The sequence below is a fragment of the Trichosurus vulpecula genome, chromosome 9, assembly GCF_011100635.1.
Source record: "Trichosurus vulpecula isolate mTriVul1 chromosome 9, mTriVul1.pri, whole genome shotgun sequence".
Taxonomy (NCBI): Eukaryota; Metazoa; Chordata; class Mammalia; order Diprotodontia; family Phalangeridae; genus Trichosurus; species Trichosurus vulpecula.
The window spans coordinates 78,637,535-78,660,175 of NC_050581.1; the positions used below are offsets into that span (position 1 = coordinate 78,637,535).

General features: G+C 38.0%; 1 protein-coding gene across 2 annotated transcripts in view; it reads left to right on the forward strand.

The window, feature by feature from the left end:
• The window catches only part of XPO6 (exportin 6), a 127,026-nt gene that overhangs the window by 20,073 nt on the left and 84,312 nt on the right, over positions 1-22,641 (forward strand). For both annotated transcript variants that reach the window (XM_036737805.1, XM_036737806.1), the window contains exons 3-6: positions 5,989-6,101; positions 6,873-7,070; positions 14,636-14,795; positions 18,123-18,200. In XM_036737805.1, coding sequence (XP_036593700.1) covers positions 5,989-6,101; positions 6,873-7,070; positions 14,636-14,795; positions 18,123-18,200 — 549 coding nt within the window. The remainder of the gene's footprint in view (positions 1-5,988; positions 6,102-6,872; positions 7,071-14,635; positions 14,796-18,122; positions 18,201-22,641) is intronic.

Consider the following 22,641-nt stretch of genomic DNA (forward strand, 5'->3'; position numbering starts at 1 on the left):
GCAAAGAGGGAAAGAGTTTTTTCCCTTATTTTACCTGAACGTTTTCTTTTTTTTTTCTTTCTTTTTCTTTGTTCTTTTTCTTTTTAGTTTGCAACACACGGTTCTACATAATTTTGAGTTCTAGATTTTCTTCCCTCCCTCTCCACCTCCCTCCCTAAGATGGCATGGAATCCCATATAACTTCCCTGTATAACTTCGCATTGAATTAATTTACACGCTGGTCAGGTTGTGGAGAAGAATTATGATCAATGGAATGAATCATGAGAAAGAAGAAACAGAACCAAAAAAAAAAACCCACAACCCAAAAACAAATACAAAAGAGAGAAAAAAAAAAGGGGAGAAAAAGGCGAGCATGAAGTGTGCCTCAATCTGCATTCATACTTCATAGTTCTTTTTCTGGATGTAGATAGCATTCTCCATCGTGAGTCCTTTGGAGTTGTCTTTGCACATTGTGTTGCTGAGAAGAGTGAAGTCTGTCAAGGTTAGTCATCACAGAATCCATATATCTGTGGTTGTGTATAATGTTCTCCTGGCTGTGCTCTGCTCACTCAGCATTATGTCGTGTAGGTTTTTCCAGGTTGTTATGAAGTCCGTATCATCCCCATTTCTTATAGCACGATAGTATTCCATTACCTTCATATACCACAACTTGTTCAGCCATTCCCCAATTGATGGGCATCCCTTTGATTTCCAATTCTTAGCTACTACCAAAAGAGCCGCTATAAATATCCTTGTACATATGGGTCCTTTTCCACTTGTGTGATCTCTTTGGGATACAACCCTAGAAGTGGTATTGCTGGGTCAAAGGGTATGAACATTTTTATAGCCCTTTGGGCATAACCTGAACATTTTCTTAACTCATCTCCGGGGTCCAATTATAAATTGTTCAGTTTCTTTTTTGATATTTCCATTTACTTTGTGGTAGACGTTGTGTATGTTATTTTCCTGGTTCTGTTTGCTTCACTCTACATCAGTTCATGAGTCTTTCCATGCTTTTCTGAATTCATGTTCGTTATTTCTTATGATATAGTAATTTCTCTTAAATTCATGTACCACAATTTGTTTAGTCATTCCCTAATTAAAGGGCATTTACTATGTTTCTAGTTCTTTGCTACTACGAAAGGTGCTACTGTGGATATTTTGGTGTGTATGGGACCTTTCTTTCTTTGCCATCCTTAGGGGTAAGCCTTGGAATGTGATGTCTGTGTCAAAGGGTATAGATATTTTAGTCATTCTCTTCAAATCCAAATTGAATTTCAGAATAGTTGGACCATTTCACAGCTTCACCAACAATATGTTAACATATTTGTCTTTTATCAACCCCTTCAGCATTGATTATTTCCACCTTTTCTCATCTTTGCCATTTTCTGAAGTGAAAGAAACCTCAGAGTCGTTTTGATTTTCATTTTTCTTCTTAGAGATGTTAAGCAGTTTTTCATAGTTAATAGTTTGCAATTCTTCTTTTGAAAACTATTTTTCATATCCTTTGATGCCTTATCCTTTACAGAAAGGCTTACTGGCTTTTTTTTTTTTTTTTGTAAGGACAGCTAGGTGGTATAGTGGGTATAGTACTGGCCTGGAGTCAGGAAGGCTCATCTTCCAGAGTTCAACTTTGGCCTCAGACACTTTCTAGCTGTGTGACTGGGCAAGTCACTTAACCCTATTTGCCTCAGTTTCCTCATCGGTAAAATGAATCTGGAGAAGTAAATGGCAAACTAGTATTTTTGCCAAGAAAACCACATATGGGGTCACGAAGAGTTGGGCACCAGTCAGCAGCAACAGAAATTTTTTTTTGTTAATTTACTTTATGTCTTTGATTATAGACCCTTATCAGAGAAATTTGGTGCCAGGATCCCCGCCCTGCCATTTCACAGATGTTCCTTATGTAATAGCTGAATTGATTTACAAAAAATTTCGGAGCAGGAACTTTTCATGTAATAAAAATTGGCTATTTTATCTTGTGGTTGCTTCCGTCCTTTGTTTGTTGAGGTATCCTCCCCTAGGTGTAGTTGTGAAAGGTAGCTCATCTTATTCTTTTTTTGGGGGAGGTGTTTTGACCTTTCATATTCTTGTTTAACCATTTTGAGCTAATGATGAATGGTGAAAGATGTTAGTCCAAACAAGTGGTTTCCAATGCTTTTTGTTCCTCAGTCCCCTTTCAACGATGATTTTAAAAAGGTTATGAACCTTCAGGGCAATTTAATATACTATCCATAATATTCTACAGTTTATTTGTTGCTTAAAGCATCATTAAAGAATTCTTAACAGTAACCCCTTGGACCATTGTCTCAAACCCCCAGGGGAATTGCCAATAACTAAATAAATGGGAACCAAGTGGTCTGAACCTAATTTCAGCCAAACTAGTTTCCAGTTTTCTTAATAGTCATTGTCTGCTAAGGAGTTGTTCTGCAAATAATTCGTGTTCTTGGGTTTTGTTGATTAGTGGGTACATGTTCAGTTGTTTCTAGTTCTTCCTTATGTAGCCTGTTTCATTGTGTTATCTTATTTTACCTATGCCAAATAGTTTTTTTATCATTATACAAAACACTTCCATAACAGTCATGTTGTGAAAGACTAACCATATTTCCCTCCATCCTGTGCTGTCCCTCTTTATTCAGTTTTCTCTCTTGACCCTGTCTCTTTTCAAAAGTGTTTGCTTTTGATTACCTCCTTCCTCAGTCTGCCCTCCCTTCTGTCATCCCCCCTCTCTTATCCTCTTCCCCACCACTTTCCTGTAGGGTAAGATACCCAATTGAGTGTGTATGTTATTCCCTCCTTAAGTCAAATCCAGTGAGAGCAAGATTCACTCATTCCCCCTCACCTGCCCCCTCTTCCCTTCCAATAGAACAGCTTTTTCTTGCCTCTTTTATGTGAGATAATTTACCCCATTCTATCTCTCCCTTTCTCCTCCCAATATATTCCTTTCTCACCCCTTAATTTTATTTTATTTTTTAGGTGTCTTCCCTTCATATTCAACTCACCCTGTGCCCTCTGTCTATATGTATGTATATTCCCTTCAACTGCCCTAATATTGAGAAAGGTTTCATGACTTACAAATATCATCTTTCCATGTAGGAATGTAAACAAAACAGTCCAACTTTAGTAAGTCCCTTATGATTTCTCTTTCCTGTTTACCTTTTCATGCTTCTCTTGATTCTTGTATTTGAAGGTCAGATTTTTTATTCAGCTCTGGTCTTTTCACTGAAAAAGCTTGAAAGTCCTCTTTTATTGAAAATCCATATTTTGCCCTGGAGTATTATGTTCAGTTTTGCTGGGTAGGTGATTCTTTGTTTTAATCCTAGCTCCTTTGATCTCCAGAATATCATATTCCAAGCCCTTTGATCCCTTTATGTAGAAGCTGCTAGATCTTGTGTTATCCTGATTGTGTTCCTACAATACTCAAATTGTTTCTTTCTGGCTGCTTGCAATATTTTTTCCTTGACCTAAGTACTCTGAAATTTAGCTACAATATTCCTAGGAGTTTTCTTTTTGGGATCTTTTTTAGGAGGCAATTGGTGGATTCTTTCAATTTCTATTTTACCCTCTGGTTCTAGAATATCAGGTCAGTTTTCCTTGATAATTTCTTGAAAGATGATGTCCAGGCTTTTTTTTAGATCATGGCTTTTGGGTAGTCCAGTAATTTTTAAATTATCTCTCTTGGATCTATTCTCCAGGTCAGTGGTTTTTCCAATGAGATACTTCACATTGTCTTCCATTTTTTTCATTCTTTTGGTTCTGTTTTATAATATCTTGATTTCTCATAAAGTCACTAGCTTCCACTTGCTTTTTAAGGCAGTATTTTCTTAAGTGGTCTTTTGGACCTCCTTTTCCATTTGGCTAATTCTGCCTTTTAAGGCATTCTTCTCATTGGCTTTTTGGAGCTCTTTTGCCATTTGGGTTAGTCTATTTTTTAAAGTGTTATTTTCTTCAGTATTTTTTGGGTCTCCTTTAACAAGTTGTTGACTTGTTTTTCATGATTTTCTTGCATTACTCTCATTTCTGTTCCCAATTTTTCCTTTACTTCTCTTACTTGCTTTTCCAAATCCTTTTTGAGCTCTTCTGTGGCCTGAGACCAATTCATATTTTTCTTGGAGGCTTTTGATGTAGGCTTTTTGACTTTGTTGACTTCTTCTGGCTGCATGTTTTGATCTTCTTTGTCACCAAAAAAAGATTCTGTAGTCTGAGTCTGAGTCCTTTTTTGCTGCTTGCTCATGTTCCCAGCCAACTACTTGACTCTTGAGCTTTTGGTCAGGGTATACCTGCCTTGAGAGTGGAGAGTGCTTTGTCCCAAGCTTCAGGGGCCTTGCACTGCTGTTTTCAGAGCTACCTCTATTCTGAGGTGGTATGATACTCCTCTCCTGGCATGTGGTTTGGTCTGTCAGTACAAGCACTCCTCTCTGCCGTGTAGCTACCGGGGGAGAGCCTCTCCACAGTCACTGCAAGCTCTGCCGCCCCAGCACTCATCCTCCCCTGAGGACTGCCAACCAGGACTGCAACCCAGATCCAAGCAGGGCAAAGCAAGAGAAACCCTGCCTCTGCTCCCTGCACTCCCGCTCTGATCTGCCACTTGATTCCTTCCACCTCGTGGGCCAGGGACTCCAGAAGCAGCTGACACTGGAGCTCTGGAAGCAGGAGCTTCCTGCTGCTGCTGCTATACCATCTCCACTGCCCCTGGGGCTGGGGCTGGACCTCACACTTCTCTCACCCAGATCCAGCAGTTTTCCCACTGACTTGCTCTTTGGCATTTCTGGGTTGAGAAGTCTCATAACTGCTATAGCTCAGTGATTCATGGCCCTTAGGCCTGCTTACCTCATCTCCTCTGCCCTGGTCTGTCCTGGCATGGCCCAAGCTGGGCTGTCCTCTGCTCCTAGTATGGTGTGATAGACCCTTCCCAGGGACCATCCAAGCTGTTCTGGGCTGGAGACCTGCTTCCCTATGTTATTTTGTGGGTCCTGTAGCTCTAGAATTTGTTCAGAGCCATCTTTCACAGGTGTTTGGAGGGATTTGGGGGAGAGCTTAATTGAGTCCCTGTTTTCCAGCTGCCATCTTGGCTTTGCCCCCTATACCAAATAGTTTTGATGATTACTGCTTTATAGTATATTTGAAGTTCAGAAAGGCTCATTCTCATTATGTTTTGCCTTATATTTCTTGTTCTTTAGGTCAAGGTGACTGTTCAGAAACTCCGTATATGGTGAATTTAATCAAACTGTGTTAACCCAAAAATACTGTTGCAGAACTTCACAACTTTACCGCACTTTCCTCCCCCCACCCCACCCCCCTACTGATCTTCCCCATTCCTCCCTCCACTCCTACCAAACGAACAAACAAACAAGGTGATCAGTGTTGTTGCAGAACTTGTAGGTTCTGACTAGAGTAATAGCTTATTTGAATGGTGAGTGAGAAGTTTCAAAAAATGTACTTAGTTTAGACATGTGAAGCATACTGATGGAGACAGCATTTTGAACCTTCTAGAAGAGCCGTGGTGGCTTATCAGTGCCTATTTGATTACTTTTCCTGAACAGACCAAAATTAAAATAAAGTTCAAATATCCCTAGTTGTCTCCTATCTTTTTTACCCTTCCAATGTTTGTTTCACCTGGGACTTCCTTTGATGATTGTAATGTCAGTCTTTTTGCATCTATCTGTGTTTTTAAGAAGCCATATGGGTAGCACTCAATGAATACAGAGAGTTATTTTTAGTAGGCAGAATGCTTGTCCAAGGGTCTTTGCAGAAAAAAAAATCATTTTTTTTTAATAGTGGTAGGGCAAAGATATATTTAGTGCTTACCTGGTATACATGAGTCCTCTTTCAGTCAGTACTCTTTAGTCAGGATCTTCTCGCCTGTCTTTGAAGACTGTAGGGAGGGAATTTTCTGTTATATGTTGGTGAAATTACATAGAGAAAATTATTTGGGAGAAAAAAATCATCTGATATTAAAAATTGATAAAGTTTTGTGACCATGTTTTTTTGACATTTTAATTTTTCCAGAGGAGCTTCTGAATAATTTTGCCCAACAGATTGGAGCCTGGAGATTCTGCCTCTATTTTCTCTCTAGCACACGGAATGACTATGTAATGATGTATAGTTTAACGGTTTTTGAGGTAAGTTTTCAGATAATTCTGTTTTCAAAATTTTGTGTTTATTTTGCCTTTGATGTTATTTTAGTAGTATGTATTTCTTATTGTAAGTCTAGCTTTTGTAAACACATGGTTAGAACTTTTGTTTACATACCTCTGTTAAGATTTCCAGTTAGCGTGGAACAATGGAAGCTGAGGGTAAGTAACTTTGGGTAGAGTTTTATGTGAACATTTAACTTCCTAGTTGAAAAGTTAGTAGTTTTTGGTATGGTTCTTCCCAGATTTTCCTGTGGCTAACCCACCATTTTAAATTTTAAGATGTTTTATATCTTAGAAAAGATAAGCAGTCTTACTCTGTTTTAGTATTGTGATACTTTTAATAATTGTAATCTGCAAGCCAGCAAAAATAAGGACTGTGATTCTGTATCAAATTTAGAATGTAAATAGTCAGCATTGGGTATTATACGTAGTAAGGTGGAGGCAAAGTCTTACATGCCTTCTTTGCCATGGATTGAGTATTGTTCCATTTTACAATGGAAAAAAGATAGGTGAGTAGCAGCTACATGCACGGTTCATTCCTAATCCAAATGCCAAGCTGAAGATCAGTGTAATTCAGCTACTTTGGAAAATGTTCAAATCAAAGTTTTACAACCTCTACCATAATTCAGACTTCTAACCAGTTTGTGCAATCTTAAATTTTTTCAGGTAAGAAAACATGTAATTTGTTTAGCGATTAAAGTTAGTTATTTGCATATGTGGTTTGCTAACACAAAGGGTATCCTCTTTCTCTTTTAGAATTTGATCAATAAAATGTGGCTGGGAGTCCCATCCCAGGATAAGATGGAAATCCGAAGCTGCCTGCCCAAGCTCCTTCTAGCTCACCACAAAACCTTACCTTATTTTATCCGAAACAAGCTCTGCAAAGTTATTGTTGATATTGGCCGCCAAGATTGGCCCATGTTCTACCATGACTTTTTTACAAACATTTTACAGGTAAGAATATGCTTAAGGAAATCTGATGAACCATTTCAGGAGTTTTGGGAGCTTATCCTGAGAAACTTGTTACACAAGCTGTTTCCTTCTTGGCTTGTAAACAAGTTATAAGATTAAATATTTTAGGAATATATGAGCAAGATTTGTATGTAAGACTTTTTTTTTGTGAAAAGTTTGTCTTTTTGGAAAAAACTATTAAGAAGGTTATTCTTGTTTATTTGCTATCTCTCTTGATAAATAATGAATCCTTCCAATTCATATAGTTGGCATTGGAAAGAGTTTGAGGTAAGCATTGTACCTCAGCTGTATTCTCAGCTGAATAATGTGTCAAAAATATGTGGGGAATTTACTGGACTATGTCTGTGAGCAACATTAGGGTCCTTTATGGCCTCTCTCTTTAAGAATACCCCTGTTTCGTTGGTCATGGAAGGGAGTGGCCAGAGTAAATAGTAAGGTGCCAGGAGGACAGACAGGATGTATTCAGTAATTTAGCAGTAGCTGAGTCTCTGGCATCTGTGCTGGGTATTTTCTGAGAAACCCATTGAAGAATAGAATGTATATTAATTTTGGATTTAAAAAATTTCGAACTAAAAGTGTGTTATGATTCATCTTTTATAGGCTTAAGTTATCTAGGGAACACCTTTTGATTTTGTTCTAATATTTTTTGCTATCTCTAATGGAATCAACGATTTTGGTTCGGATATATTCTAGTTTCCAAGGGTTCTTTTTACATCAGATACCATCTTGGCTGGAAGTCCTGTCAGTATTTCTTAATCAGTGAAGGAAGCTGACTCTTGGCTTCTTAGAGTTTAGCTATCTCACGGGAGGCATCACTGACCTTTTTCTATTGTCCATCTTCTTTACCAGTTTCCCCCTTTCACCCTATCTTAATGATTTATTTCATCAGATGTTTTTTATAAGTTTAATGGAGTTAAGTACTGGGGGAGAGAAGTTTAGATAAAGCATATATCTACTTTACTGAAGCTGAGAGTCTAGTAGGGGCAAAAGACATCAACATAGATAACTATACCACAGTGGTGTCAAACTCAAATAGAATTGAGGGCCACTAATCCATACATAAGAATCCCTGCAGGTTGCATATTAACTTAGTTTTAAAATGTAATGTTATTTATGTTTTATTACATTTTTGTTTATTTTGTTAAATATTTTCTCAGTTACATTGTAGTCTGGTTCAGGCTGCAGGTTGGAGTGTTGAAGGCTATGGGCCTTGTATTTGACATCTCTGCTGTATAACAGTACTGAGAGTTCCAAAACAAAATGTTGTTACATGACATCTGAGGGGGAAAGGATCCTTATTCCCCGGGCTTATCATCAAAGGCTTCATGGAGGAAGTGGCTTAAATGAATGAGTAGCTGAAGAGAGAGAGAGTGTGGTCTCAGGCTTAGTGAAGAGTGTTAAGACATATAAGAATATAGTATATGCTCAGGGTGGCAGAGGGTGATAATCCAGTTTGGCTATGCTATAGCATTAATAGAGGAGAGTATTATGAAATAAAGTTGAGAAGGTAAATTATTCCAGTTGTATAGAGATTCTTAAATGCCAGAAAAAGAAATTTAAGAAAAGAGTTTAACTTGGTAGGCAAAAAGGAGCCACTGAGAATTTTTGAATGTAGCAATGTCTTCAAATCTATCTATAAATATGATTACTTTGGCAGTGGTATGTATTGTAGAGGGGAGAATGGAGAAGGGAATATCTGTTAGAGTACTGTAATATTCTGTTTAGGTGGTAATAAGGGGCGGTTGTAGTAGGGCATAGAACTCAAGGCATCTTTAAAACAGTTGGAAATGTGGACTTTTTAAAACTCTTGCCTTTGTAACTTTAAAATATTTACGGTGGACTTGAATAAACACTGTATTTGTAGGTAATGAGATAGATTTTAGTTTTACTTTTGCCCCTAAATAGCTTTGTAATTTTGGGGAAGTCACTTTACTTCTCTGGACTTGTTAATTCATGTATAAAATGAAAGGATTGTACTAAGCTTTAAAATTCTGTGATGGTTAACTTTTAGAATTGTTAACTTTCAGTGAGAACTGGCATATGGTTAGTATTTAAGATATGCAAGGAAAGACTGCTGTTTCATTACTGGCATTCCTAGTAATGAAGCAAAACTTTTATCAGGTATAATTGCAGCAAAGCAAAACCGGTTTTAGAGTCAACTTGGTTATTATAAAATCTTTTGAGTCAACCTACTAAAAGTTTTTCTGGTCCAGTTTAAATCATGGTGAGTTTTCAGTTTGAGTTGTAGATCTTGCCAAATTGTAGTAGTTGGTTAATGCTAACGAAGATTTTAAGCATAAAGGAACCTAATTCTTCTCCCTCTGTCCCCTATGCCCAGGGCAGCTAGCCTCATTTCATTTGGATAGCTGTCATTGTTAGGACATTTAAAAAAAATTATCAAACCTAAATTTGCCTCTCCGGGTTCAAGTAGAGCAAATCTACTCCTCTTCCAACTGGAAGCCCTTCAAATACAGTTTGTCAAATACATGACAGTTGTCATGTCCATCCTAAGTTTTTTCTTCATTAGGCTAAGTTTCTGTGTCCTTAAGTTAATCCTTATTTGGAATGATTGCTTTGTTTAATCTGGAAATTGAGAATCATAGAATCCCAGGGGATGAAAAGGGACCTCAGAGACCATTGAGTTCAGCCTGTTATCTGTCTAAGAGTCTTGATTATAATATACATGACAGGTATTCATTTAGCCTTTGCTAGGAAACCTATCAGTCCATTCCACTGTTAGAAAGTCTTTCTGTACATCAAGACTAAATTTTCTTCTTTATAACTTCTACCCTGTGATTTCAGTTTTACCCTTTGGGATGAAGCATGATAATAAGTAAAAGTATTCTTTTGTGTGGTAGCTTTTTAAGTACTTCAAGATAGCTATCAGTTAGCCTCTAAGTCTTCTCTTCTCCAGTTTAAACATTCCTAATTTGACTTCTTGCCAATATGACTGTCTGAATGAGAGGCAGATTGCCCAGCTCCCGCATATCTACTTCAGCAAAATTCTGAAGTTTGCACCAGAGAGAATAATGATCAAGTATTCAAATGAGAAACTACAGTAAGTGACTCCTTCAAGCCCAGAATTTCACACGAGTCATCCAGAAGTACATGGGCAGTAGGAGAGGATACCTGTCCAGACAACCAGTGTTAGCACAGGCTGGTCTCCTATCATGACTAGAGGTAAGACTCATGTAGCCTAAGGGCTTTGTGTCTGGAACCAACAAGAACAGGGAGCTCCCCTGAAAAAGCTTCACATGGTCAAGAAATTCCATTATGGTTAAAAGGCCCCAGAGTATGGACCTTGAAAGCCCTGGAAAGTGACAGTGAGCAGGGACCAACCAGTGACCTGCCAGGGTGCTACAGCGATCAGACTAGGTTGCCAGTGAGATGCTGCATTGTTCAGGCTGGGATACCTGTGGTGTCCAGGGCCTCCAAAGACTCTAACACTCTGAACCAAGATGCTAGAGAAGATCCTGAAAATCTAGCATTCTGAACTTCAAAGATCTAGGGCAGCCTAACCCAGGGAAGTGAAGGTCAGTGACGGAACCCAGGGGGAATTAAAGCTTGACCAAGCAGGGCTGAACCACTCTGCCTAAAAGCTTCAGTGGAAGATGGGGAGTGGTGGGGGTGAGCCTGACCCTGGCATGAAGCTCTAGTTCAAGAACTCAAACTAGCTAACTAGAGCTGGCTGAATGAAAACACTGACCAGTATTAAAAATCATTTCAAATGTACATATTCTCCCAAAGGACACAGTAACTTTATAAAAACTGCAAGAAGACTCAAAGGATAAAGTAGATTTTTGACATAGCCTATAGGAATACCTAGAAGAAATCAAATAAGAAATCAGAAATTTAATAAATTCTGTAAGAAAAAAAAAGAATTGGTAGGAGAATAAGTAGTGGCTTGGGTTAGGCTCTTCTGGATCTTTGAAGTTTCTGCTCCTGGACTTTCAAGGATTCTACCTGGGCTTTTAAACCATGATGGGAACATGATAGGCCTTAACCAAGAAATAGACTTCCTGAAGATTAAATGAGAGAAAAAAATTAATGTCTGTACAAGACAACAAGAAACACTTAAAATAATATTCAGAAGATCAAAATCAAAAGATTGAAAAAACAGAATAAATGAAAATGTAAGCTCTCTGATATGAAAAATAATTGACTTGGAAAACAGATCAAGGAGAAATAATTTAAGAATCATTGGACTTTCTGAAAACGATGATTAAAAAAAACTCTCCAAAACTAGATGCTATATTTCAATAAATTATTAATGGAAACTACTTGGTGCTATTAGAATCAGAAGGCAAAGTAAATATAGAAGGAACCCATTGATCATGTCCTAAAAGGTATCGCAAAAGGAAAAACTCCGAGAATATCATAGCCAAAATCCAGAGCTCCCATTACAAAGAAAAAATACTGCAAACATCTAGAAAGAAGGCATTCCAATTTTAAGGAAGCACACTCAGGATCACAAGATGTGACAACTTTTATTTAGAGTGAGAAGAGACCTTGGAATACAACATTCCAAAAGGAAAAGGCTTATAGCCAAGAGTAAGTTCCCCTGAAAAACTGAACGTAATCCTACAAGGGAAAAAATGACTTTTATTGGAAAAGAGGACCTTCAAGCATTTCCGATGAAAAGAGTGAAGCGGAGAAAACTTCGAAATGCAAACACAAGAATTCATAGTAAACTCAGGAAGATAAACTTATTTGAGCAATTGGAAGGAGCTTGATTGTAGTAGGTTGATGTAGTGCTAATATTCTAATGGGAAAGAAGAAACAAATGTGCCTTCAGAAACTTAATGATTTCAAAGGACTTTGAGGAAGATTATATAAGAAAAGCAGAAGTCTTAGGAGAGGATTGATTCTATTCTGAGGGTTTGAAGGATGAAAGAGAAGGGGAGGTGAAAGGAGGAATATACCAGTGTGGAAAGAGGAAGAAATGGGGAGGGGTATATGTGGCACTGGCTGTTTCTCATGATTTTGGGTGCATGAGAAGAATATACCAAGAGGAAGGCAGGGGCAGTGGGCATCAGATAAGCCTCATTCTTATCTGAAATGGATAAAGGAGGATTGAATAGAAAATCCTTTCCCCACCTCCCCTCACACAGGCACACAATACATCTCTCTCTCTCTCACTCTCTCACACACACACACACTCTGAAATAGTTTGGTGTACAAATGTATGAAACTCAACTGGGAAGGAAGTGAGTATAGGGAAGGGACAGGAGATCTAATAGTGTTGCCTCTTAGATTGTTGGGAAGTACCTAAACAAATTATAACATATATGCATGTTATAGAATATTGTGCTGTAAGAAATGATAAAAAGACAGTTTCAGATAATCCTGGGTAATGTGAAGTGATACACAAAGAATTGAGCAGAACTAGGAGAATATATAAGGACAACAGTTTTGTAAGGAAAAAACAACTTTGAAAGATTGATGCAATGACCAGTTTTGTTTCCAGAGGTGCTAGGATGAAGCATGTTATCGTCTCACCCTGGTCATACTCTACACATTCCAGTGATTCTGAATCCCTGTAGGTCATCATCCAAACCCTATTCCTTATTCTCTACCATATCTGATTCTTTATTCTTATCACCTCTCAACCCTTCCACCCAAAAGTTCCAACTAAATAACCATCCTCCCATTTCACTGTACCCTCTGGAATGCATGTTCCATAGAGAACAAACTTCTCTTCATCTTGTATCTTTTCTTGTTTTACTTCTTCCATCTTCCATCTTATTGTAACCTGGCTCCTTCCTTCTGGAGCCTCCTTGGCCACCCTTCCGAGTACTGGCTGCACCTTCACTCATTCCCCTCAGCTTACTAGTTGAGTAGAGGAGTTGCAATAGTCTTTGCTCCCCATTCCACTTACAGGTTCTCTCCCTCCATCACTCAGTAGTGTCTCCTTTGAGGTTCATATTTACCACCCAATCAAAATCTTGGTAGCTGTTATCTATTGATTCCCCTTCTTTTCTCAGTAAGTTTGGTACCTGGCTCATAATTTTCCTCTGCTCCCCAAACTCTTGCTCTCATACAAGGGGATTTTAGCATATACATTGACTCTACCTCAAACATTAACCACTCAGTTCCTCAACCCCGCACTTCCTATGACCTACTCCTCTATCCCATCTCAGTTATACACAAAAATACTCTTGATCTTGCCATCACCTACAAATGTACCACGTCTGTGTTTAAGAGTTCCAAAATCCCATTATCTGACCATAATCTATTGGCTTTTTATCTCTCCCTCTGCCTTCCTTTACCTAACCCTACTCTTCATGTGCACTGCAATCTCCAATCCCTTGACTCTTCAGTTCTCTCCTAGACCATTTCCCCTGTGCTAGGCACTCTCCTCTTTTCCCCATTTTGACTCCTTGGTAAACCAATTCACTTTTATACTGTCCTCTCCCCTTGAGTTTCTGTTACCCTTATCATTTTATCAATTGTACCTTGCCTTTGCTCCTACACATGAGCTGCTGACTGAAGGTATGGAGAAAATTATATAATCATTCTGAGTCTACTGCAGGTTTATGTTACATGTCATCAGATTGGCCCTCACGCTGCTAGGTAATCCTACTGTACCTTCCTCATCAACTTACTCTCCCATTCTTCACAGCTCTTCTAAACTTTTTCATCCATCCTCCAATCTCCCAGGGCTCCTTTTCTACCCTCTCAGCTGAGAACTTTGCTTCATATTTTACAGAAAAAATTGAGACTATTTGGTGTGAGCTCTCCCTTCTCGCTTCATCCTTATTTTATATTGCTCATATGCCTTTTGCCCTTATTTTCTCCTACATTCCTGTTCCACGCGATGAAATGGCCTTCTTACCAAGGCTAATCATTTTACCTGCTCAAGAGAGCCTGTTCCATTCCATCTTCTCTCAACAGACTGCCCCTTCTGTCATCCCGCTCTATCACTTATTTTTAGTCTCTTCTTGTCTCTGGCTGCTTCTTTACTGCCTATAAATGTGCCCGTGTCTCTTCCATCTTCAAAAAACTTGATCATCCTTTAGCTACTAACTATCATCCTGTATCTCTTCTATCCTTTGTGGCTAAACTCCTCGAAAAGGCTGTCTACGATAGGTCGCCTCCACTTTGCTCTCTCAAAAAAATTAGCCAAGGGAAGTAAAAGAATGATGACTTATATAGGATTTTAAATGAACAAAGAGTCTTAAAATCCGTCAGCACTTTTATTCCATTATCATAGAGTGAAAATCCATGGTTTAAATGTCCTACCCTAATAATGAGGGCTATTTGAATGAAACTTGTCTCTTTGTAGTTTCTTAGGAGTAGATTATTTCAGCTAATTTAAGAATTTTGTGTTTAAAATGAGCTAAATGTGAATGTGTTTTGAAAAGTTAGTGTTTCCCAGTTGTAAGATTATGTGTTTTGTGTCTGCATAACTTTTTTCAGATTAAACTCACACGAAGAACTGAGTTTCACTTTGTTTTAGTAGTTTTATAAAAATGAAGTTTATCTATAGAATTCTTGCCAGTTTTTATAAGCTTTCTTCAAAACTTGCTTGTATTTTGTCCTTTCAGTTGATACAGTCCCCTTTGACCACTCCCCTTGGACTGATCATGTTGAAAACTACTTCAGAAGAGCTGGCGTGCCCCCGAGAGGACCTCAGCGTGGCTCGGAAAGAGGAGTTGCGGAAGCTGCTATTGGACCAGGTACAAACTGTACTTGGACTACTTACAGGTGAGTGTGATTATAGTTTTGAAAAAAGTGCCCAGCCTGTGGTGACTCAGAGTCAGCACTGAGAATTCATAAGCCAGCTAACATTTTCCTAAAGTAAAATCCTTTTTGTTGATACAGTTTGTTGTCAGTTCAGTGGTTTAACATTTTCTAGTTGAAAAAAATTAGACATAAAGATGTTTTTAAACTGAATCAGGAATATATTAAAATAATTTTATTGAAAGGGAGTTTGGTAAAAAGTGGGAAGGACACTAAACAAATGTAATTGTAGACAATTGAAAAACAAAGGAAGGTCATCTCCCTCAGGGAGAGAAGGCATTTGAGTTTAGCTTTAAAGGATAATTATTATTCAGTAAGCAGAAAGTAAGGGAATGAGGGAGGCTAGAGCAGAGAGAGGTTAGGAAAAGCTCTGGGGTTGCAGAATAATTTATGTTGGCTAGATCATCCATTATATGGAGAGTTAAGTGATAGGATACAAGTCTGGAAAGTTAGGGAGGAATGTACTTGTGAAGGCCCTGGTAAGCAGTGGAGTTTGAATGTTACTCAGTGGTAGCCAGGGAGGTTCATGAGCATAGAGGAAGAATGTGACCATTAGGTGCGTGAGGATCACTGTAGTAGGTGGGAGAAAGAAATAATAAACTTTTGAGGTCCCTTCTAGATCTTGGATTCTGTCGTTGCTGAAGGAAGCTTTGGGTCCCCTGTAGACCCTGGAAGAGGGAGATAGGGCAAAACTTGTGTGAGGTAGCAATGAAAGAATTATTTTCCTTACTTTACAAATGAAAAAACTCAGGCCAGGTTGTTAATTGACTTGCTCAAAGTCATACAACTAGGACGTAATTGAGCTAAGGTTTGAACTTTGAATTCCCAAATAATTGCCCAGTAAGTCTTCTTGTGCTTTAATAATGTTTTGCTTGTATCTCCTTCAGTGGCTCACAGAAGATTCTACACAGAGTATTTGCTTAATAAATACACATTTCCCCCATCGACTTCTTTGTGTGTACCCTGAGTGTTGCCAGTTAGCCTTGATCAAAAACTTGACATCGTTTCTATTTTCTAGTCATCTCATATATCCATTCCAGATTCATTCCTTCAGAATCTCTCCCACACTTCTTTGCTTTATTTCTCTTATTTTTCTTCTTTCTTTCTTCTCTGCTAATTTGCTCACCTATCCTAAAACTTTATTCTGACACTGTTATTTCCTCAAGCCATCATTCTTTATTATCTTTTCCCCTTTATTGTTTCTACATCTTTACTATCCAGTTGCTTCTCAACCCTTTACTGTTTGACTTCAGACCTTACCACTCAACTAAAATGTTCCCTCTAATTCTCTAGTGACTTTCCTTAGTTTCTTTCCTCTTAGACTTTTCTGCAGTATTTCCCACAATTGACTATGGCTTTTTCTTGAATATATGCTTTTCCATTAACTCCTATGACATTTTCTCCTCCTTGTTCTCCTACCTGTCTTATAGTTTCGTCTTGGCCTCCACTTGTTCAGTGTCCTCCCCCAAATGTTAAATATGAACTTCCCCCCAAGGTTTTTCCATTGACACTGTTCTTTCCCTTCATGATTTTCCTTGGAGATAATCATCCACTCTTTTGATATACAGTTATTAACTCTGTGCGGATGACTCCTAAGTGTGTGTGTGTGTGTGTGTGTGTGTCTGTGTGTGTGTCTGTGTGTCTGTGTCTGTGTCTGTGTCTGTCTGTCTGTCTGTCTGTCTGTCTGTCTGTGTGAGTGTATAAGATTTATTCAACCCCAGCCTCCACCTGGATGTCCCATTGGCAGCACCTCAAGTATATGCTATCCAAAACTGACCTCTCCTCACCTTCCTCCCCAAACTGTCCCTTCCATTAATCATCACTATTGTTGATAACATCACCATCCTCTCAGTCATATAGGTTATAAATCTTGGAGTCTTCTTTTATTCTTTCTTTTTCACCTATGCATCTAGTCAGTGGCCAAGTTCTGTTGAGTCTTTTTCCATAATATGTCTTGGATCTAAAAGCCATCACGATATAGTGGAATTTGGATTCAAAGGACCTGGGTTCAAATGAGGGCTCCACTCACTTGTAGAGTGAAGATGGGTTAGAAGTCCTGGTTCTGAATCTGCGATCACATGGTTCCTTTTTCCTTAGCCTGGTTACAGCCTTTGTTTCAGACCCTTATCACATCTAACTTAGCCTACTCTAATCGTCTCTTAAATAGATGTCTGGTTAGATACATTCTTTCTTCTCTAGTGCACCCTTTACACAGTTGCCAAAAAGAATTTGTCAAATTGACAAGTCTGACCATTTATTTCACTACTCTGCTCAGAAACTTTTAGTAGCTAACTGTTGTCCGTAGGATATTAGAGAAGTTTCAACTTACCCTTATATTGTTTAGGGGCTTTCACCGTCTAGCTTCAGCTTACCTTTCTAGCCTTCTCACGAATGCTTACACTCTAACCCAAACCGGAATACTTGCTGTTTTTCAATCCTTTCCTGCCCTTTACCCCAGCTCTGTGCATTCATGCATTTAATTCCCCACTCCTTCCTCATCTCTGTCTATTGAAATTCTTTAGGGCTCCACTCAAATACGGCTTGTCACTGCAATCTCCCTATTTTACTTCCTCCCTCCAAGTAATGTCTCCCCGATCTGATTTTCCTAGTGCTTGACTTTCTTTGTCTTTATTATGTTGTATCTTATTTGTGTACATGTTGTATTCCAGTGTTCCTCTCCCCTCCCACGGATTCACTCTTTGAGGGCAGAGGTTAATCTTTTTCATCTTTGATAACCTTGATTTATCATAGGCACTTAAAATGTTGAGTGACGAAGTATTGTTGCCAGATTAAACTCTTTCATTATGTTACCTTCAGTGGCTCCCTTTTGCCTGCTGCTAAATTAAGTCCTAGGATCACAGGGTTGGACAAGTTGAATTCTAAGGTCTCTTCCAATTCTAAATCTGTGATCCTATGAACACTGAATTTATTTTATTATGTCCTAATAGTATTGTTTCATGTGTGTTAGTCTTCAGCCAGATTTTAAACTCCTTGAGGGACAGCAATCTTGTCTTAGTTTTGTAGCTCCCTTCTCCCTGCCCCCTCCAAACCACAAGTTAATTGACTAAAATTACTACCTAATTAATCTCTTCACCGTCCCCCTTCCCCCCAACCTTCCTAATTACTTTTTCATGGCAGATATGCTTATATCTAGTTTAATGAGTTCCTTGAGGGCAGGGGTTTATCTTCTGATTCTTTTTGTCCCCAGCGCTTAGCAAAGTGCATGGCACATAGTGGGCACTTAATAAATGTTGATTGACTAAATACTAAACGGTATTCCTCTGTTTGCAGGTATTTTGGAGACCATTTGGGACAAACACAGTGTTACTGCTGCCACTCCACCACCGTCCCCGACCGCAGGAGAAAGTGGTATGGTTTGTAATATTGTGATACCCTTTTGTTGTAAACTTAGTGTCTTGGAGCAGTATCTTAGCCAGATCAGTCAAGATGATAACTTCCTTGACTTTTTTTTTTTGTGTGTCTTTTTCTTAACTGCCTGTAAGGAACTATAACAAACGTATAGAAACATATAGCTACCTCAGAGAGAGAAGCGAAGATGGCTAAAGCAGATTATAGCACTGGATAGCGTGATTTATTTTGTTTTTACTTAGACTCATATCAGTTTTGTGTTGCATATAATTTGAATAAAAACTTGTGCATTTGCAGTGGTAGTCAAATAGTTCTAAATTATATTTATTTATTTCACAAGTAGAATGACCATTTTCAAGGATGAGTAGACAGAAGACATTTTGTTTCTGAGCTTCTTGTTTTTACACTTAGGGTCACAAAAGCTTTTCAAGTAGAGTAGTACATCCTGTGAATTGGCAGTTCCTCTACGGTAAAACTCGAAGTGTTTTATTAGCATTATTTCTACATCTTTCCCATAAGGAGAAGGCCTGTTGAAATTAGACAACTCTAGCTCAAATTAATATTTGAAAGATGGAGTTGTGAGAAGCTTATGATAGAAAAAGACTGCTTTTATTGCAGATTCTTATTTACTCTAAACTCCATTTATCAAAGTGCCATTACATTGAAAAGAAGTTCACTTCAGACAATCTTAAGATTATATTAAAATATTACAAGAAAGTTCTTTTATTTTAGGGTAGATATATACAACTTAAAAGATTCATTGGTTGATTGATAGAATAAAAAATAAAACATGGTTTTAAAAGTGACAGTTTTGATTTCTTTGGCATTTAAAGATGCCATTAAACTCTTCATTTTTGCGGTTTGCAAAGGGACATATTTTTGATAGTGTGGTATGGCTTTCAAATTAGATTTCTCTTTAGAGGCATTAATGCAAATTTTGTTATTAACATTGGCTGTAGAAGTTAACTTGATTAAAACTGTTTTTCTAAATGGAAAAACTGTATGTACTAGTTTTCTCCATTTAGTGGCATGTGCTGATTACTAAGCAGTTGTGTCCAAAGAAACCTGTTGTCCTTGTGGTATACAAGAGAAAATTAATTTGTTACCACTTTTTGAATTTATGGTTGTTGAAAATGGTAGGCAAAATTAAGTCACCGCAGAAAATGGTAGATACATCATTTCTATTTAGAATTTGCTCCAGATCTTGAATTTAGTGCAATATTGTTTGAGGAACTGGTCTCAATAACAAGCCAAAGGAGTTACGTAATCCCACAAGTTCCTTCCTCCTTTTAAAAAAGAAAAAAAAAACAAAAAACTCATAACATTCACTTGTTGTGATCACCCCTCCCCCAGTAGCTTGTGAAGTATTTCCCCAAAGTAAGCCTTCTAAATGAGGTCATCAGACCTTGCTTCATTATTTGATCACAGTGTTGATGACTTAACATCCTCTTAAAAAGAAGGATATGCTTAATTAGTCGGGCATCTTTTAGTCTGTCAAAATCCTGAGTTAAACTGTGTAACGTGGAGAAGATTGAGTTCTTTTCATACCATAGACCCAATTGTAAAGGAAAGCTATATGTTAATTTCTTTCATCTTAGACTAAGGAAATTCATGTTCTGAGAGTAAACTGAATGGTACTTTCACAAAATTGACCCCAAATTTAATGGCTTGGCTGTCTACCTGTTTTGATTCTGGTTTAGTTAGTTTTTTTTAAACTTTATTTATTTATTTTTAGTTTACCACACATGGTTCTACATAATTTTGAGTTCCAGATTTTCACCCCTTCCTCCCCCCTCCCTCCCCAAGACAGCCTGGAATCTCGTATAACTACCATGTATAACTTCGCATTGAATTAATTTATACACTAGTCAAGTTGTGGAGAAGAATTATGACCAATGGAATGAATCATGAGAAAGAAGAGACAGAACCAAAAAAAACCAAACCCAAAAACAAAAACAAAAGAGAAGCAAAAAAGGCAAGCGTGTAGTGCACCTCAGTCTTTATTCAAACTTCACAGTTCTTTCTCTGGATGAAGATAGCATTCTCCATCGTGAGTCCCCTGGAGTTGTCCTTGCACCTTACGTTGCTGAGAAGAGCGAAGTATGTCAGGGTTGGTCCTCACGGAATCCATATATCTGTGGTTGTGTACAATGTTCTCCTGGCTCTGCTCCGCTCACTCAGCATTATGTCGTGTAGGTTTTTCCAGGTTGTTATGAAGTCCGTATCATCCCCATTTCTTATGGCACGATAGTATTCCATTACCTTCATGTACCACAGCTTGTTCAGCCATTCCCCAATTGATGGGCATCCCTTTGATTTCCAATTCTTGGCTACCACAAAAAGAGCCGCTATAAATATCCTTGTACATATGGGTCCTTTTCCTGCTTGCGTGATTTCTTTGGGATACAACCCTGGAAGTGGTATTGCTGGGTCAAAGGGTATGAACATTTTTATAGCCCTTTGGGCATAGTTCCCAATTGCTCTCCAAAATGGCTGGATCAGCTCACAACTCCACCAGCAATGTAACAATGTTCCAATTTCCCCACATCCTTTCCAGCATTTATCATTTTCCTGTTTTGTTATTTTAGCCAATCTGACAGGAGAGATGTGGTATCTAAGAGTTGTTTTGATTTGCATTTCTCTAATCAGTAGTGATCCAGAGCATTTTTTCATATGTCTATAGATAGCTTTGATTTCTTCCTCTGAAAACTTCCTGTTCATATCCTTTGACCATTTCTCAGTTGGGGAATGGCTTGTGTTCCTATATATTTGGCTCAGTTCCCTGTATATTTTAGAAATGAGGTCTTTATCAGAGATACTAGTTGCAAAGATTTTCTCCCAATTTTCTGCTTCCCTCCTAATTTTTGTTGCGTTGGCTTTTTTTGTACAGAAACATTTCAATTTGACATAATCAAAATTATCCATTTTGCATTTTGTAATGCTCTCTATCTCTTGTTGGGTCATGAATTCTTTACTTTTCCATAAATCTGATAAGTAGACTATTCCTTGCTTTCCCAAATTACTTATAGTATCAGCTTTTACTCCTAAATCATGAACCCATTTTGACTTTATTTTGGTATATGGTGTAAGATATTGGTCTATGCCCAGTTTCTGCCCTATCATTTTCCAATTTTCCCAACAGTTTTTGTGAAATAATGAATTATTAGCCCAGAAGCTGGCCTCTTTGGGTTTATCAAAGAGTAGATTGCTAAACTTGTTGATTTCTCCTACTTGTGTACCTATCCTATTCCACTGATCCACACCCCTGTTTCTTAGTGGTTTAGTTAGTTATATCAGATTCGGCTCCTGAGGTGTTTTATCTAATTTCTTGTCTGTATTCCTCTAAAAGTCTAATCCTAAGTGTAAAATGGAGGATGAAAACTGATCTGTAGAGCTGAAGGAGGAGCCCTAGCCAGTCATTGATAAAACTGGCTGTAGCAGAAGCAGGATGTGATAGGAGGAATGTACTGTTTATTTGTCAAGCCATAGGAGAATTCATTAAGTCTTTTCTTGTCAGAAGCGTTCTGTGATCTCTTTGCTCACCACAACAGATGGAAACCGAGCCTATAATCTTTTAGATGAGATGTCGGGTTGAGAAGAACAAAAACTGAGGTATTTTTGGAAGATCAAAAATGAAAAGAAGATGAGCTCCTTCTTATGGAAGCTTTACTAGCAGACAGTGGATCAGGATCTATAACCATGATACTTTTCATTTCCATTTCTTCCCTTTAAGTGATGGACACCCAGCACACCTTTCCTTTGTCCTGGTTTGCTTCCTTTTGTTATGGTCCCTTTTGACATTTACTTCTTGCTCTGAGATAGATTTCTCCCTTCCTGTTGATGACATTGCTTCAAAATGTCAAGATTTACCATTTCTCTGGTTTGAGTATCCCTTTGCTGGTACAAGGAGTCTTTCTATGTTGATGGTCTTTGTGAGTTGTTGTGACTGAAAAGTCATTACCTAGTCAGTCTTTTGGTGATAGAACTTCTCTGAACTTAGGCAGGCTGGTTCTAGCAAAGACAGTAGACAAAAGACCAAGACAACATATCCCATTACAAGCTCTGGACTTGAAACCTTTCTAGATTGGGGAGACAATGGAACCTAGGGTTATTTTTCTTTTACTAAGAGTCATCAGACTAGATGGACAGTAATGTTTATCCTTTTTATATATTTGTTTTCTATCTCTGATGGGAAGCTACCTAGAAAGCAGTAGCACTTAATTTTTTTTTTAAATTTCAAAATTAGACACCAAATAAAATGGGTATTATTATAAACAGTACATGAATTTGCAAATCTCTTATGTACAATTTGCTTTTCTTTTTAAATAGGTAATATGCTTGACATGTAACTTTCAAAGCTGTCCTATATGTCTGTGATCTTTTCTTTCTGACTTTCTGTTCTCTTGACATTAAAATTTTTTTGTTTCATTTATTGATTTTT